This window comes from Cydia pomonella, chromosome 4, assembly GCF_033807575.1.
Source record: "Cydia pomonella isolate Wapato2018A chromosome 4, ilCydPomo1, whole genome shotgun sequence".
In the NCBI taxonomy this organism is placed as follows: domain Eukaryota; kingdom Metazoa; phylum Arthropoda; class Insecta; order Lepidoptera; family Tortricidae; genus Cydia; species Cydia pomonella.
In genome coordinates, this window is record NC_084706.1 from 17,794,862 (window position 1) to 17,811,983 (window position 17,122).

The 17,122-nt window shown below is 37.2% G+C and overlaps 1 protein-coding gene across 2 annotated transcripts; it reads right to left on the reverse strand.

Moving 5' to 3' along the window:
• Nucleotides 1-2,531: 2,531 nt before the first annotated feature.
• LOC133517225 (zinc finger protein ztf-16-like) lies at nucleotides 2,532-17,082 on the reverse strand. 2 transcript variants are annotated; one of them, XM_061850439.1, is made up of 8 exons: nucleotides 17,051-17,082; nucleotides 16,777-16,881; nucleotides 16,376-16,500; nucleotides 13,067-13,575; nucleotides 11,407-11,717; nucleotides 9,879-10,009; nucleotides 7,251-7,424; nucleotides 2,532-6,357 (listed from the first exon to the last, which is right to left on the reverse strand). In XM_061850439.1, the coding sequence occupies exons 3-8, from the start codon at nucleotides 16,448-16,450 to the stop codon at nucleotides 6,118-6,120; spliced, it is 1,440 nt and encodes a 479-aa protein (XP_061706423.1). In that variant the 5' UTR covers nucleotides 16,451-16,500; nucleotides 16,777-16,881; nucleotides 17,051-17,082; the 3' UTR covers nucleotides 2,532-6,117. The 2 variants fall into 2 exon arrangements, with proteins under 2 accessions (XP_061706423.1, XP_061706425.1); XM_061850441.1 differs by lacking the exon at nucleotides 17,051-17,082 and having other exon boundaries at nucleotides 16,669-17,044.
• Between the last annotated feature and the right edge of the window lie 40 nt (nucleotides 17,083-17,122).

Here is a 17,122-nt window from a genome sequence, read left to right on the forward strand (position 1 = left end):
AATCACCATGAGGCAACTAAAATATAATTGTTAAAAATCTCTACAGGAATTTTCTTGTTTTGACTTAAAATTAAAATAATAGCTGCTTTATTAATGAAGTTACATTACTGTACTATAGTTTGAGAAACGCGCTTGTGTACGTAAGTTCCCGCAAATGGATTTGATCACATTGACTTAAGTATCTAATTTTAAGACTTCACTGAGCACCTAAGTGTCTTAATCAGTCATGAACAACTTTCACTTCAATGGGTATTTTATTACGTTCTCCTGACATGTCGATCAGAGGTAGGCATACTTAAAAGAACAACCAACAATCGTTAAGTTTCAAGAATTTCAAAGAACCACAAACGTTTATTATCGTCGGTGTAAAAGCTCATTGCTTGGGAGACTAGTAGAGCCGTACGCGGGTCGTGAACTGCAGTTTGCCGATCCCGAAGTACATTTAAAAGAACTTACCCGCTATAATGCCATCCATCTGCAGTAAAGCAGCTTCCAGTAACTTAGCGGGGTCTGGATCGGAATCGACCGATGTTGGATTGTTGTCGCCATCAACCTGTGTTGTTTTTCCCATTCCACGAATATAGTAATTCAGCAGTTCAATACCAAATGCAGGTTCAATTTTTATAATTAATTTAGTTGGTGATTTAGTTTAGGAAAAGTTAACTTTTTACGGTCGAACTGTCAACAAAACTTCACAAGGCAAGCAAAAAAAGCAGATAGGATGCGTTCAAATGACGGCAAATTCGGACGATGCGTCATTTATTTGCTGCTCTTGTCCACGTTGCGTCACTTTCGTTTGACATATTCAAGAAAAGAATGGAAATATTTTTATGAATTTTATAAAAAACCTGATTTTACAAGCATTTTCTCACTGAATTATGTTTGAGTCTAGCTTGACGTTCTTGAGTTAAGGTGCGACCGCACCGTAGCTTAAAAAACGGTCACGATACGGAATCGCAGTGACGCGTCGTATGCGTACCGTTTTTGACGCATGCTCCCCACACCGCTGCTTAAAATTTAAAATACGCTGACGCACCGTAAATTGATCTGCGTAAAAATCGCAAAAAATATTACACGGAGATCTTATGGCAAACACCACACCGGTGACGTAAAAGACGCAACTGTTTTGTAAATGCAACGTTTTTTACGCAAAGATTTGCGAACAAAAAAGATTCGCGGGAAGCACGTCACTGCGATTCCGTACCGTTACCGTTTTTTAAGCAGCGGTGTGGGGAGCATGCGTCAAAAACGGTACGCATACGACGCGTCACTGCGATTCCGTATCGTGACCGTTTTTTAAGCTGCGGTGTGGTCGCACCTAGGGAGCGTGCATGAACTGTAGGAGGCAGCACAGGAGCCGTCAGATTTTTGGCGCGAGGCGTAAATGTGATGTTTTTTGTTCCGATGTAGCCCGCAAGATGGCAGAACCTACTATGCACAAGAAAACACGTGACGTGTACATGTGCATGTTTATAGTTCCGATTCAGGCCACAAGATGGCAGACCCTCAAACGCGCACGGTCCCTATAGTTATTGGTGTCCCAAGGGAGGAAAAGTAGGAAATTGCGTGCCGCGTGTAAAATTGTTACCCGAGCCGAAGGCGAGGGTGGCAAACACGCGGGATGGAATGTCCTACGTTTCCTCCCGTGATGCGCATACTATTTTTCTGCTCGACGGAGGCGGAAAGCGGCAACTTCGTTTAGCGCAGAGGGAGCAAAGTTGACGCTTTACGCCCGGAGGGTAGAAAAAAAGTTTTCACCACATAGTTGGTTAGTGGTAAAGTATAAACTTACTTTACTCTTTGTGGTAAAGGCACTCTTGATTGTTCAAAAACAGATGAGAAAGCTGCATTTATATCTGTCAAGCCATTTCCGTCAGTAGAAAAAGCGGCACTATGAAAATGTAGGCGCGATTGGTTATCGTCCCATAGATTTTAACGCCTATTTCTACTAACAAAGGTGTTTGACCGGCTATACTAGGGTTGCCATACGTCCCGTATATACGGGACTGTCACCGTGTCGAAGTATCGCGTCCTGTATTATATATAACCCGTCCCGTTTTTGTCCCGTAAATTAATACCACTGTAGAATACGTATATAAATGGTCACAATCGTCTCTGTTTAACCACATTGTTTCTATAAGAATGTGAACTTAAGGCCTTTATGCTATGCATTTCCAAATTTGTGTGGTCACTCAGTGGCAAAATATGTTTAACCCTTGCAACGCTAAAGATTTTTGGAATCTTTCGCTTGCTCGGGTGTCAATATTGGCACGAGCGGTTAAGACGAAACTGGAGGACATGTGAGAAATCGCCTTTTTATACAATGTAGTCCTCAGTTTCCTCTCTGGATATTAACATTATTGAAAACACTAATTCGATTTTATATATCAACATTATCAACCACAGCTATGCCCCTATATATCGCGGTTATATTATAACACTGTGCCACAACTGGAAACTGCATCCGTGTGATATTGTACCTACTAAGTTCAAAATAGGATAAGTTTGGAAAAAAATAAAAAAGCTAATACTTCATAATTTATTAATATTTTATTAGACCCTTTACCAAATTAAACGTAAATAAATAGAACTAGATTATGGTAATAAGTACCAATCCTTTATAATCTTAATTTACCGTTACAGGACGATAAGAGAAAATTATATTTCCTAACTGCAAAATAAACTTTTCATAAAAACAAGCAACAGCCATATTGCGTACATTGTCTTATACATAAATAATTAACATGTCATTGATTCTCTAGTTTTTGTGTATAAATATATAACTCTAATGTGACAATATTTTATTTTAAAATACACACATTTAGATATGAGATATATTATATTAAACAATTTCCAAAAATGTATCTTCAATATGTATTTTTAAAATATTTAAGTATTGATCTAAGGCACAATCTGCTAAAACTTGATATAGTAACTATCACTCATAATTACGAACTGGTTTTTCATAAAATAGTATCCCTTTTAATATTAATAAATATTATTTTCATTTCAATTGACAACACAATAAATGTAACAGCAAAATATTAACGACGCCTTCAACTGTTTAAAATTACAAGCAATTGCTTTTAACCACATTAATTTATATTTATCTATCTTAAAGTACATATATAATATAACAACTTAAAAAATATATAATGTTGGTAAGCTGTGTTTTGGTATTAAGGTGAGGGTCGCTATACTAAAGGCTTGTTGTTGACTTGGACTCAGTGCTTAGTAGGTAGTATAAATGATCTATAGAATAGACGCGGCATTATGACAAATTATTATTTTGCTTTGTGAAATTCTAACGTATCCCTTTGCCAACTTTCTACAGTTTTCTAATTTAGAAATTTAATTAAAATACTGTTCCACTCATTTCACGAATAATATTAACAAATTGCTGTGGTTTTAACACAACTTCCAATACTTACTTTGTACTTACAATGTAACTACTCCACAAAAATAAAGTATATATATTAGAATTTTAACGATAATCATTTCTCTCGTGACGAAATTAACGCGATTTACAAATCTGCGACTCGATAAACAATGTAAATATGTCAACAGCAATTAATAAATAAACCTTCACTAACGTGTCTTAGGCTGGATACCGACTTCACTAATGATACCTAAGTATGCATATTATAATTTCTTCAAATCCTGGACAGTTTCTAAGTGAGGGATGGAATAAATTGATGTCATAATTGTATTTGATTCAGAAGTAAATAAAATGTCATTACATTACTAGTCGACATCACAATTAGTAATGCAGAGATTTACGTTAACTGTTAAATAAATTATTACTACATATTTAAATCTCTGCAATTATTTAACCATTTTATAATTAAGATCTCTCCCTAGTCATATCTAAAATCTACAAAATATATTATTTTTTATTAAATATTAAAGGCAATATCTATCATTAGATATGGACGGATTAAGTAAAGGCGCCCAGTGGGGTGACCGGTTAATAATATTAATAGCTCTTAGAGTCTACCTTAACTAACAGTGGCGCGGCGGCGGGACCAAATAAAAGTAAACATTCAAGTTGCAAAACCAACAATGAAACAGCATAATATAAGAAACTCTATAAATAAATATGTTGCTCGTTTCAGGTAACTCACGGACGGCCCCGCGCCGGCGCCGGCCCTACTTTATACACGCGATGACGACATAACAAAACAAATACATAACTTCGTTGGTAAACATAATTTCAGTTCCATCTAAGTAATTTCGTAAACTTAACAGGCAAGACCACAACCGAAAGTAAGTACTTAAGAGCTACAGGAATGTAAATCTCAGGTTACTTTAAGAAAAATGGAACGGACTGACCAATTACGTTAAACACGAAAAATGTACTAAAACAAAATTAACAGCTACATTATAAAATTAATTTCATTAACCTATAGCATTTTAAATTGTATCATTAAACCAATATGTCTCTATAAGCACACGAGTGAAATATATTCTATTTACCTAACTGATAAATTGAAAGTCAATATAGAAATTTAACTCTTCAAAATAAGAGATCAATATCGTTTCCCATTAGGTTGAGCACTTCTGTTGTAGAACGCTGACTTACCGCGTCCGATCCGGATGCAAAAACAAATACGGCCACGCAATATTGGTGCCGCGGGATTTGCGGATACTGATCGGACATGGGCCGTAAGCATTCTCTTAGCTGGAAAACGATGGCTTTTAGCATTTAGGACGCAAGACAACAAAGTCTTTCGGATAGTACAATTATATGATACGGGTCAGTTTCTCTAAATCTAATGGGGCTTTTCTAAAGCTTAATATTAAATAAAATAAGTACCTTCGAATTGAACCATTCGGTTTTAAACTTTCATATGCATGCATTTAAGTGTTTTATACAACTAGTCTATTCCGATTGATTTAAAATGAATTTCATTATAATGGTTTTGTGCGACGTTGCCATGCCCCACACTTAAGTAATATATTGAGCAAGTGTGTCTGCAATATTTTTCGTTTGCAATTTTAAACAATTCAACTAACGATAATATCATATAACTGAACTGACGAAAGGAACATTGTATAGATTGAGAATGAAATAAGTACATATGACCATAATAACGCACCACTTCAGCTAAAAATAATAAAACATAGCTATTAAAGAAAAGACGTATTTTTAGAAAAATAAATAATAACAACAAAATATAACTTGTACATTAAATATTAGTCGTGGACTTGCATTACATGCATATTAAGAAACAATTAATAACATAAAAATGGAATGTAGAATTTATAATTCCTGTCTGTACACAATCACAATAAGTAAATAATCACGGAAATACAGGCTAGGCCCTCTCTTCTCAACAGTGAAATGTAAAAATATATTAATTTGTACAATTTCCACCATACTTTAAAACATTTGTAAAATTCACTATCGCACCAAAAATACTTTTTTTAAATTTAGATTAGATATAGTTGTAGTACAATTATTAAGTACTGAAAAGTAGAATGGTAAACAAATACAAGACTCCCTTTACTATCCATTTCTGTCGGACTTCACAATGTTCCTAACATTGCATCCGCGAGTTGGGATTTATTTGTGATGTAAGGTGCAACAACACACTACATTAGTTTTCGTGACTATGATTCAAATGGATAGAGAAGATACTTTTAGTTACTACAATAATATTCCCCACCAAAGACTCGAATCTCTCATCATGGAATGCTACGTCACGTTTTGGAATGTAATATTGGTACCACTTTCAGCTTTCAATTTATTTACTAAGTTGAACCCCAAATCTATCTGACCCCTTCACGATTAAAATTTAACATTACCCTTTTATAAACCCTTTTCTTTAAGTACTAAAATATCCGCATAAATATCTTCACGCATTTTAACATAACAATTATAACCGCTAAAAATATAACTCGACATAATTTGCACTTTTAAAATGATATCTTCGGGGGGACGTTCAGCGCATAGCGAGTTCGAAGCCCTTCAGCGCCCGACACAGTAGTTTGAGAACAGAATCGCGTAATCGAAGACGACAGTGAAGCTCCGAAGCGCTCGTACTATGCACACACCGCGCAAGTGCATCACGAAACACAAAGTCAATATTATTGGAACGGCCCCCCTGCAAACAGTCATTGGTGACTTTTGCTGAGCAGGTGGGAGTTGAACTCGTAGACGTTGCAGCACTGCTCGCCGCAGATGTTGCACTTCCAGGGGTTGGAGTCGCAGTGGCAGCCCTTGTGCAGGAAGTAGAGCGTGGAGTCGGGGAACGTGATGGAGCAGAAGGAGCACACGAGCGAGGCGGGCGCCGGCGCGGCGTCGCCGTGCGTCGACGTGATCACGCCGCCCTCCGACGGCGACGCGCGCGAGCTCTGCGGGACGGGACCAGCGGTTACTGATTGCTAGTATGACGATTGAAATCTGACACCGGCGATAGCTTGCTATGGGGTGACAGCTGCAGCCACCATATTTGTTAACCCCCTTATTCATAAACGTCTACTAAAGTTGACAAGCCGCTAATAATCGTTTGTCCCTTTTCGACGTATTGGTATGATGGAAAGGGACAAACGATTATTAGCGGCTTGTCAACCTTAGTAGACGTTTATGAATAAGGGGGTTTTAGTTCAACCAAAGAGAATTTCAAATAGAGGTGGATTCTCAAAGAAAATTTTGTAGCCTCAGTATATTTACTGCCGTCTTTCGACACATAATCGTCTTTTGACGACCAGTTTGGCCTAGTGGATGGAACCGATGGTCCTGGGTTCAAATCCTGGTAAGGTCATTTATTCGTGTGATGAGCATGGATATTTGTTCCTGAGTCATGGGTGTTTTCTGTGTATTTAAGTATTTATAGATATTTATTTATTATATATATCGTTCTCTAAGTACCCTCAACACAAGCCTTATTGAGCTTACTGTGGGTTAGTCAATTTGTGTAATAATGTCCTATAATATTTATTTATTTATGATTAAAACTATTAGCCATTTGACTTTGATCCTTATCCTTTCACTGACATGTGTTAAATTTGTTAAATATCAAAAAGTGGCGCCATCTAATCGATCAAAGGCCAAATGTAGGGCGGCATCGATGCCCGGTAAGTATTAAGTGTATGTATAACTGACTTTTTCTGGGATATTTTTATCAAGACAAACAGAAGACATTGTTTCATTTATGCAGCGCAGTTAGCTACAGAGTGAGAAGAACAAGCCCGTTTAACAAGCGATTGAAAAGGAGAGACAGAGAGAGAATAATGGTGTTCCTCACGTTGGAGCCGCGAGCGCGACCTCGGGCGCTGATGCGGCGGCGCAGGTCCTCGCGCAGCAGGCTCTTGAGCGGCGACACCTTGATGAGCGACGACAGGCTGGACGACACGCCGCGCTTGTCGCCGTTCGCCTCGCCCTGCGCCTCGCCGCCGCCCGCCTCCTCCGCGTTCGGCTCCTTTAATACGATACGAGTGCGGATTCATAACGAGCCACTAGGACTTACGAAATCAACTACATATATAGTTCGCGTCCCCTACTAGACGGTGTGCACAAATCACTGCACCTATGCAATTAAAACTGCACGAGGTCATGCGCTTGGCGAGGAATAGAAGCCTATGGAGGAATCTGGTCTTCAACGGAAGAAGATGATGTCACGATCCTCAGCATTGAGGGACCGACTGAAGAAGAGAGATAGTTCGTGTCATCCACGATGACGCGCGATTTGTCAAAACTAACCTTTAATAACATGACAATACGAGTCAAGGCACGCGTCTTCGTGAATGACACGATCTATACAGAAGTTTTTAGGTGAATCAACTTTTTCTTGTCTCTCGTTGCCATGATTACGTTCTCCTGGGTCACCCTTAAAACAGTGTTTTATAATAACAATAATTCAGTCTATATAAGTCTTACTGCTGAGCACAAGCCTCCTCTAATGCGCGAGAGGGCTTGGGCTTATAGTCCCCACGCTAGCCCAATGCGGATTGGGGACTTCACATACACCTTTAAATTTCTTTGCAGATGTATGCAGGTTTGGTGGAAGGTGTTTTATAGCATCTAAATTATCTAAATGGGTATTTTCATGGTAGTTATAAAGTCCTTTCCATAATGTTATCTTTCAAGCTTGCTAGTAGTACAACACTTCTTCTATCAAACTGTGCTTATATTGCCCCCTGGCTGGCGGGACAGAATAACCCGAATATACAGTGCGCAATTTTGTGGGTAACAAGAATCCGAAAAAATCGTACACATTTAAAATTCTGGTTTGAGCGACGATTTTGCCACTAATTAGCAGAGGCCGGAATTCTCGTGGCAGTTTGAATTGTCAGTAGGGACTTCTCATTTATCGACTTTCGATATACCTATATCGAAATGTAGAATAAAACTAATTAAATATCATTAAAAGTAGAGGTAAATAACAAGCGATCTAACGAGGTAGATAACTTTTGAGTACCGTAAACCTACACAACTATAGTCCAATACTGCAACTATGGTCCACAAGTTCGAAAGGAAATTAAGTATCTATACCAATGTTCCTTTTGGTTTACTCCTAGTTTTACCTTCCATTTATAAACATCCTTGCCTTAGAACTACAAAAATATAGTAGAATACACACCTGAACGAGAAAAAATTAGTTTATTTGTGGACCATAGTTGGGAGCTTTGGACTATAGTTGGGTGGTTTTACGGTAGTTGAAAATAAGAAATAGATATGTGTAATAAAAACAATGAAAACGTAATAGTTTCACATTTAATACTTCAGTTTGTTTTTTTTTAATTTCACGTTCAAATATTTGATTACCTAGTTTATTTATGAAATATATGTCGTTTTTTTCTTATTATGTGCTTAAATTATACTTCTTTTACAGTCATATTAATTAACTATTATGATTTACGTAAGAAATAATTGATCCACCCTTCTCCTAGAAGTCCTGTTTAATATGCCGGATTATTACTTTTACGATTGCAATTGAATACTCATAGCGTCGGACCACGCTAACTCTTCATGGCATTAGCAATGACAGAATGTAACAATGTCATACTTCATGTCATTTTTCATCCAATTCATAATTCCTGCGGAAACAATATAGGCCTTTGTCCTTTACACCTGCATGAAATAAGATCTTTTTCGGGTAAGTGTGATGAAAATATATTTTCTTAGTCATATTCTCCTACTTTTTCTTACTTACTTCTCCTACTAAGGTGGTTGTTTATACGTCAGCTAGTGGTAATCAGGTATTTTTATCCGCGCCCGAGTTTGTTTCGGTGCACCACCCAGATAGGATGACTAACGATTTTTTGACCTTGCCTGATACATACATTTATATAATTGAACTAATTAGCTTGATTAGAAAAATTAAATTACCTCAAATATGAGTAAAGTAGCATTAGTAAATTTTGGTTGCTAGGTCGATTATAGTTAATGAAGTGATGATAATAATTTCCAAGAACCCGGTTCCACAGAATAATTATTGACGCCGCTACTTTCTTTTTGCGTGGAAAGCTTTAACAAATTACAATAAAATACATGTTTTACTTTTTTTTTTTATGTACAGTGAGCAATTACTATTCGCCTAGTACCTTTGCATACAAACTTCTATGCAGTGCCTCTTTGTCACAGAATAAATAATAGTACTACCGTACAGAAATGACACTTCCTACAAAACCGAAGTTTGACAACGATTCAGGGACGAATTATGCTGTCCCTTTCTAATGTATGGCACTAGCCCTTTCGGCTATTTAGGGTTGTCAAAATTCAAGTCATTATCTTAACTGTGGTCGTGCACGCAAAGGGACGTCAGGTTGTGCCAACCGTAATAATTGCTCGGAGCAATGCTGAGCCGACCGGAACCGAGAATGACCGAAAGGAGGAGTGTCGCCCCACTGCCCTTGTGTCGCCCGTACTGTACCTGCTTGATGGGTATGAGCGTGATGGAGGGCGTGATGCCGGCGGGAAGCTGCGCGAGCGACGAGCTGGCAACGGCGCCAGCGCTGTCGCCCGACTGCGGCGAGCTGCCACCCTCGCCGTTCATGCGCGAATCTGCGACAACGCAACCACACATTCAAGAGCTTTTTTTAATTATAGAAAATCCTTTAAAAGCTGAATTTACTTTATTTATCATTTTATGCAGGTAAGTAATTCAGCCACGAGATATGAACATAAATACTTGTAGTTGCTTGATAAGATGTATCACCAATTTCTTTTTTTTAATCTGCTTATTAAAAAAACAAAAAAATTACTTAAGGTGTATCACGGCAGAAAATATTACATAATAGAACATTTTAATTGTGTGTATTAAGAGGATAGTGGAGGATCACTTCTCCATACAAACGTAGTTCTAATTTTGATCCCTGAATATTGACAATATGTATTTTTACACAATTTGATGAAGATTGCGTTGGGAGTAATTTGATTTGCCTTCTAGACATATGAAGATAAAAATAATAATACCAACATAAATATCCACTTCAGGACTAAATGTTCCAACATTAGGAAAAGTCAAGGCACATTTGCCTATTAGGGTTCCGTAGCCAAATGGCAAAAAACGGAACCCTTATAGATTCGTCATGTCCGTCTGTCCGTTTATGTCACAGCCACTTTTTTCCGAAACTATATGAACTATACTATTCAAACTTGGTAAGTGGATGTATTCTATGAACCGCATTAAGATTTTCACACAAAAATATATAAAAAAAAACAATACATTTTGGGGGTTCCCCATACTTAGAACTGAAACTCAAAAATCTTTTTTCATCAAACCCATACGTGTGGGGTATCTATGGATAATAATAATATATAATAATTCAGCCTATATACGTCCCACTGCTATGGATAGGTCTTCAAAAATGATATTGAGGTTTCTAATATCATTTTTTTCTAAAGTGAATAGTTTGCGCGAAAGACACTTCCAAAGTGGTAAAATGTGAGCCCCCCCTCTTCTATAATAAGAGAATGATAAAACTATACGATGATTATGATGACTATATGATGTACGATTACGCAAACTTCCACCGAAAATTGGTTTGAACGAGATCTAGTAAGTAGTTTTTTTAATACGTCATAAAATTAAAAAAAAAATTTTTTCATCAAACCCATACGTGTATCTATCTGCGCGAGAGACACTTCCAAAGTGGTAAAATGTGTGTGTGTGTGTGTGTGTGTGTGTCCCATGTAACTTCTAAAATAACAGAATGATAAAACTAAAAAAAAAATATATGATATACATTACCATGCAAACTTCCACCGAAAATTGGTTTGAACGAGATATAGTAAGTAGTTTTTTTTAATACGTCATAAATGGTACGGAACCCTTCGTGGGCGAGTCAGACTCGCACTTGGCCGCTTTTTTTTAAAAGGTACTTGCAGGACCAGACAGTCTATGAGAACACCTCGTTGTCGGCCATAAGTATCGGTACCAGATACAATACAATGCTTACCGGAATTATTTAGATGGTTGGACTGTCCCGGAGAGAATGTCTCGTTGTTGTCGGCCATAGATATCTCCACGTGGGGGGTCAGATAGTGCATGGGCGGTGTAGCGTTGTCAACGGAGCGGGCGCCGTTGCTGTCGCCGCTATCCGAGTACGCGGCTGCCACGGAAACGGACAGACCGGAGCCGAGAGCTCCGAGGGCGTTGATGGCGCTCGCGTCCATAGAACCGTCGGCGTACGCGGCGTTGGCTATGCCGGCTGCTAGCAGGGAAACAGAGTTGTTGCCGGTTCCTGGGTTGTCTAGGTCGATGCCGTGTCTGAAATATTTTCCGTCACGATATACTTATAATATTAAGAGCATAGAGTTACTAAGGTCGTACTTTAATAGGATTCCCCCCTCAAAGTTCATTTTATCTAATCTTTAACTTGCATAAGATATAACCAAAAGGCTGCCAGGGTGTACAAACATAGTTCTAGTGGCTCTGTGAGCTGTAGACCTTGCGTTAAGCTTAGAAAGTGTAAAAGTGATTAGAACAAAAAAAACTATTTAATCATAATTATCATCTGGTCACAAAATTTCACGGGAATTAGTTAAGAATTGTGGCCTGTAGACGAAAACATCCGGACATATTAAAATGGAGACCTTCGCTAACGCTTCGGTCAATTAAAATAACGGAATCGTAATGAGTTCAGGCTCTTTCGACGAGCTCTCGAAAACAATTTTAATTAGAAACTTGGTAGTGTTTAGTTTTGCGCCGTATTACGTAACTTGTTAGGATAAATAAAGTAAAAACCTTGTCTTTGACTCAAAAGACAATGAGGAAAATGTAAACACGTACATTTAATACGTACTTCCCATAAGTTAAGGTAAGATGGGATTTTTTAGCTATCAAAGCTGTTTTACCGTTTTTACCAGAATACAAGGGATTCATTTTGGCAGACTATTTGTGTACCACCTACCTTGATGACATGTTTGTGTCAATTGCGATTTGCGTGCCACAGCCTCAAAACTACCAAGTGAGAAGGTTTTGATGAATGTGGTGAATATTACTTTTCATGACGCGGGTAATAAATATAGGCTACATTTTTAACCAACTCAAAAGAGCTTTTATTTTTATAAAAGCACTTACTGATTTTTTATTTTTTTTCAAACGCCTCTTATTTTGACATACCTTTTTTTTATTACGTATCTATCAAATAAAACCTAGTAGTAGTAGGACGAACCCCAAGTTTTATTTAAGGAGAAATGATTCATTGAGATGTATTTTCACTTTATTCTGTATGTGTTTCTCAGACAAACAGCCTTCACCTTCACAATAATGCTATTTAAAATTATGAAGACTATAACATAAGAGTACAGTCTCAAATAAAATATAAAAGTGAAGTTGGTTGCTATTAGATCCAGCAAGTACCTACAGAGCAGCACAAATGCCATAAATATTCTAAATTTTTTAAAGCCCCAGTGCTTTTTATCAAAGTATGACAATGAAACTGTAATACAATATACCTATTTAATGAATGATATGATTATATAGTCTAAGTATTAAATATATAGGCAAGACACTACCTTAATATATAGGCAATAAGGTCGTGTATACATATTTTTGTCACTTTGTCCGTATCGATATTGAATACCTTGACTGCACCTATCACATACAATCCTTACCTGTTAAAGAAATGAACTCGGAGGCTCTTCATGGTGGGGGCACGGTAGCTGCAGAGGGGGCAAGTTTTGACAAGGTCGTGCTGGCCGACATGCTCGTTCTGGAAATGCGCGCGCATGGCAATCTGGCGCTGGAACCCTCGGTTGCATATCGGGCAATGGTACGGCAAGCTCTTTGTGTGGGTGGTGAAGTGTTCCGCTAGATGGTCCTTGCGGAAGAACCTCTTTTGGCAGACTCTGCATTCGTAAGGTTTGACGCCGGTGTGTCGCATCTTGTGGCGGCGCATGTTGGCGCCGTTGGAGAACTTCATGTTACAGACGTCGCACTCGAAGAGCTTCCTGTGAGGGCGGGCGTCCGCCTGCGCGGCCGCCACATTGTTATTGTCGGGCGAGCACTGCGCCATGTGCGTGGTCAGTGCGCGGCTGCTGAGAGTGCTAAACGTGTTGCAAGTTGTGCATTTTAGCAGTGTGCTGCCTCTTTTAGGAGTTTCTTCTTTACTAGCTGCGGTTGCCTGCCAAACATAAACCATTACCACATAATGTTTGAAAATTGAGACCAGGTGAGATTTTTCACCACTTCAGCTCGTAAAGGCTCTTCTTAAAAAACCGATAAGAAAATTGCATTTTACCCACAAGAGGGCCAAAGTAATTTGTAGCAAACCGAGTTTTTATCTCATGTTGGCTATTAGAATATGATGACTTTGAATGATAAATATTTAATAGTGTTAATTTGGATTTGATTTGTAATGTTTTACATTTTGTATTTTCCTCATGATGGTGTGGTAAAAACTTTTGTGTTTCACTCTGTTGCAAAGTGGGTTTAACCCCTATGCCCTGCCCCCTGTATTAAAACTCTCACGACGCTCAAGATTCCACTTTTCGAACTACTTGCTATGCTTGTGGTTGAATTTTGGAATCTTTCGCTAGCTTGGCTATCAATATGAATATAGAGGAGTTAAACAACAACTTTACCCCCTTGTAAAACCAATAAATACTGTTTGATCATAACTAGAGCCAGTTTACTGGCAATTAATAGATTTTAAAATGTAATTGCATTATTCATTAACATTTGTGAATGCCAAAATGCCATAGATAACTTTTTCTAAGGGTAGTAAGTAATAGGTGTTTCATCTGATCAGGGTTGTCTTGATTTCCTTAACCTGGATTTTTGTTTGCTAGTGAAGACACTTCATGCATCGCAGGTTACGATTAATTTATTTTTAAATAAAAATATTAAGCCTCTACAGCAAAAACGATATTATAAACGTCTGAGTATTTGCAAACTGGTTGTCTAATAGTAGTAATAGTTTACTTTGGGAATGTAGGTAATGATCTAATGATAGTCCTAGCTCTTACTCATGCATCACAGATCACCTAATTAGGTAATGGAGGATATAAGAGGACTTATGGTCTAATATCTGTATTAAGTTAACCTGTTCCAGGCTTAGTATAGATTTACATATATGTCAACTGAATGTCGAACTTAGCATTCCAATTTAAGGTTCAATTTAGATTGAACTTGTGCAAAAATTAACTTGCCTTTGAAGATATTTATTTGAATAAATCATCAAAGCTATACGGGACATGCATTTTTAGGGTTCCACACCCAAAGGGTCAAACTCCGCTGTTGTCCATCCATCTATCACCAGGCTGTATCTCATGAACCATGATAGTTAGCCAGTTGAAATTTGTACAGATTATGTATTTCTGTTGCCGCTATAACAACAAATACTAAAAACAGAATAAAATAAGTATTTCTTTCCAATCTCGAGGTTCTCATCCAATCACCAAAGTTAAGCAACATCGGGCGGGGTCAGTACTTGGATGGGTGATAGTTTTTATAGATAATGGTACGGAACCCTTCCTGTGCGAGACCGACTCGCACTTGGCCGGTTTTTTATTTTAAACTAATAATGTACCAATATCAATAAGTACTATAAAATGTTATGGGTACTATAAAATAGTGGCAAGTCAGTACTGCTGTTTGTGGTAATATTGCACCTTGCACCTATACAAGCTGTAACAAAAATAGTGGAGATCTGTTTAAGGCATATTTGGTATCCTGTTCTGATTAGGAAAAGGTAGAAGTAATTTTTTAAAAGGCATCAGTTAACCCTTCATACTAAAAGACAAAAAAAAATCGAAAAAAATCATAAAATAAATAGAAGAAACTATTTTTTTCTAATCACAATACTATACTGTATATGCCCCTATACGGATCCCAACAATTTTTGTTACAACTTGTATGTGTTGACGTCTTACTCTTAGGAAATGCTTCATAATGCAAAGTCTGTTTAATCCGCACAAAACATAAAATCTGGGCATAATTGTGATATGTGTTTGCTTTTATATTTCCATTTACTTGGGAAGTCCATTATAAAATAACATTGTATTTTAAGTAGAATTGTTGTAAGATACCAATTAGATAAACCTTTCATTTGAAACTTTTTATAGCAGTAGGCAGATAAAATGAGTACATGCTCCATTAAATAGCATTGTTACCTACATAGCAGTTTAAAATGTATATATATTCATAAGTCTTAGTTTGGACCAAGCTGGAATAAAAACAACCTTTGGTATTTGTATAGTCTTTAACATCTTATAGGCATATATGCTTGTCAAGATTCAAGGTGCACATATAAAATAAGAGCATTTTATTTGTAATACATATGAAGATGTTATAATAACTCTTGTTTCTTATTATTAATTTCAATGCTTTACTTTTTATTTTCATATGGCCTGTTATAAACCATTAATTATTTTCCCAACAGGCAAAGAAAATAATTCTCACCACTTTGTGTTGCCTTTAATAGCTGAAGTTAATTTGCTTGACAATATTTTAATGCAGATACCCATCATGTTAAATACAAAGCTAAAATATACTAACTAATGAATATAAATTGATCCTTGGGAATTTAGAATCTTGATGGAAATAAGGAAAACAAGTAATCACATCTAGCAGCTGTGCAAGGTGGTGAAACCCGTGAACAAGCACTTACTGAAGAGGTTACAAAATTCAATATCTCAATAAATTGTAATATTATATCACTTAAGTAGTGAATGCTGTAATAATGCAATCATGCTTTAATAATAACATCATGTTATTACAGAGTTTACATGATAAAACCGTACCTGTTCTAGAACCTAATCAAGTAATCCACAAAATATAACTTTGTTAATAATAATATAGAATAGAAAATAGTTGTCTAGTTATAATCAGAAAGAACAATACACATGGAATTGGAGTATTTTGGCATTAAAATGGGTCATATACTTAGCTTACTAAGAAAGAATTACTTTTTAATTACTAACCGGTTCATTTTTGACTACAGGCAGGTTCGGCGACACGGTGCCTGAATCGGCCTCTGTTTCCCCTTTTGATGACATCACATTACCAGCTCGCGGCCTTTCTGGACATCACTCTCCCGTCACACTCACTTAAAATCAAAGCACAAACATTGCATTTAATATAGAAACCTACAATAAATACACAGGTGATCAGTGAAACAACAATAATTGCAACGCCAAGAAATCACAAAACAACTTCGCTCGTAAAAGAATGGCGAGGTGACCCATTTACAAAAACATACGAATTATCGACTCACGCTATACACTATTTATAAACGTTATCTATCGTATTCATCCCAAACAACACTTCACTTATCCCGTCCACCAAGTTGAATAATGAACACGATAGTAAATTATAAACTCACGTTTAACTTGATACGTCGACAACCAGCGGTATTTTAGGGAGAGATCGCTATGTGGCCTAATTCGATGCTCAGAACTCGATGCACAAATTCGTGTTACGCGTATAACTGTAAATGCACAAATAAGTCGATCCCCACTATTAACTTGCACTGATTGGACATCTTTAAACTATATTTACGCCATTAAAAGCTTTGATTTTCTAAATTAAATAATAGTATTTTATCTACAGCAATCCCATTTTGATCATGATTCGAACAGAAAAAAAATTATACCTACTTCACACAACACTACACCTGTGATGTGATTTTTTTTTTTTAAGGTCTGTGTAACTAGTAACACTGATGTGGT

Bases quoted from the DNA above. Each gene is read 5' to 3' on its own strand.
- LOC133517225 (XM_061850439.1), bottom strand. From the start codon at position 16,450: ATGTCATCAAAAGGGGAAACAGAGGCCGATTCAGGCACCGTGTCGCCG. The intron at 10,010-11,406 runs GTAAGCATTGTA...GCGTTGTCGCAG, and splicing joins CAACCATCTAAATAATTCCG to ATTCGCGCATGAACGGCGAG. The intron at 7,425-9,878 runs GTACAGTACGGG...ATCGTATTAAAG, and splicing joins CGCTCATACCCATCAAGCAG to GAGCCGAACGCGGAGGAGGC.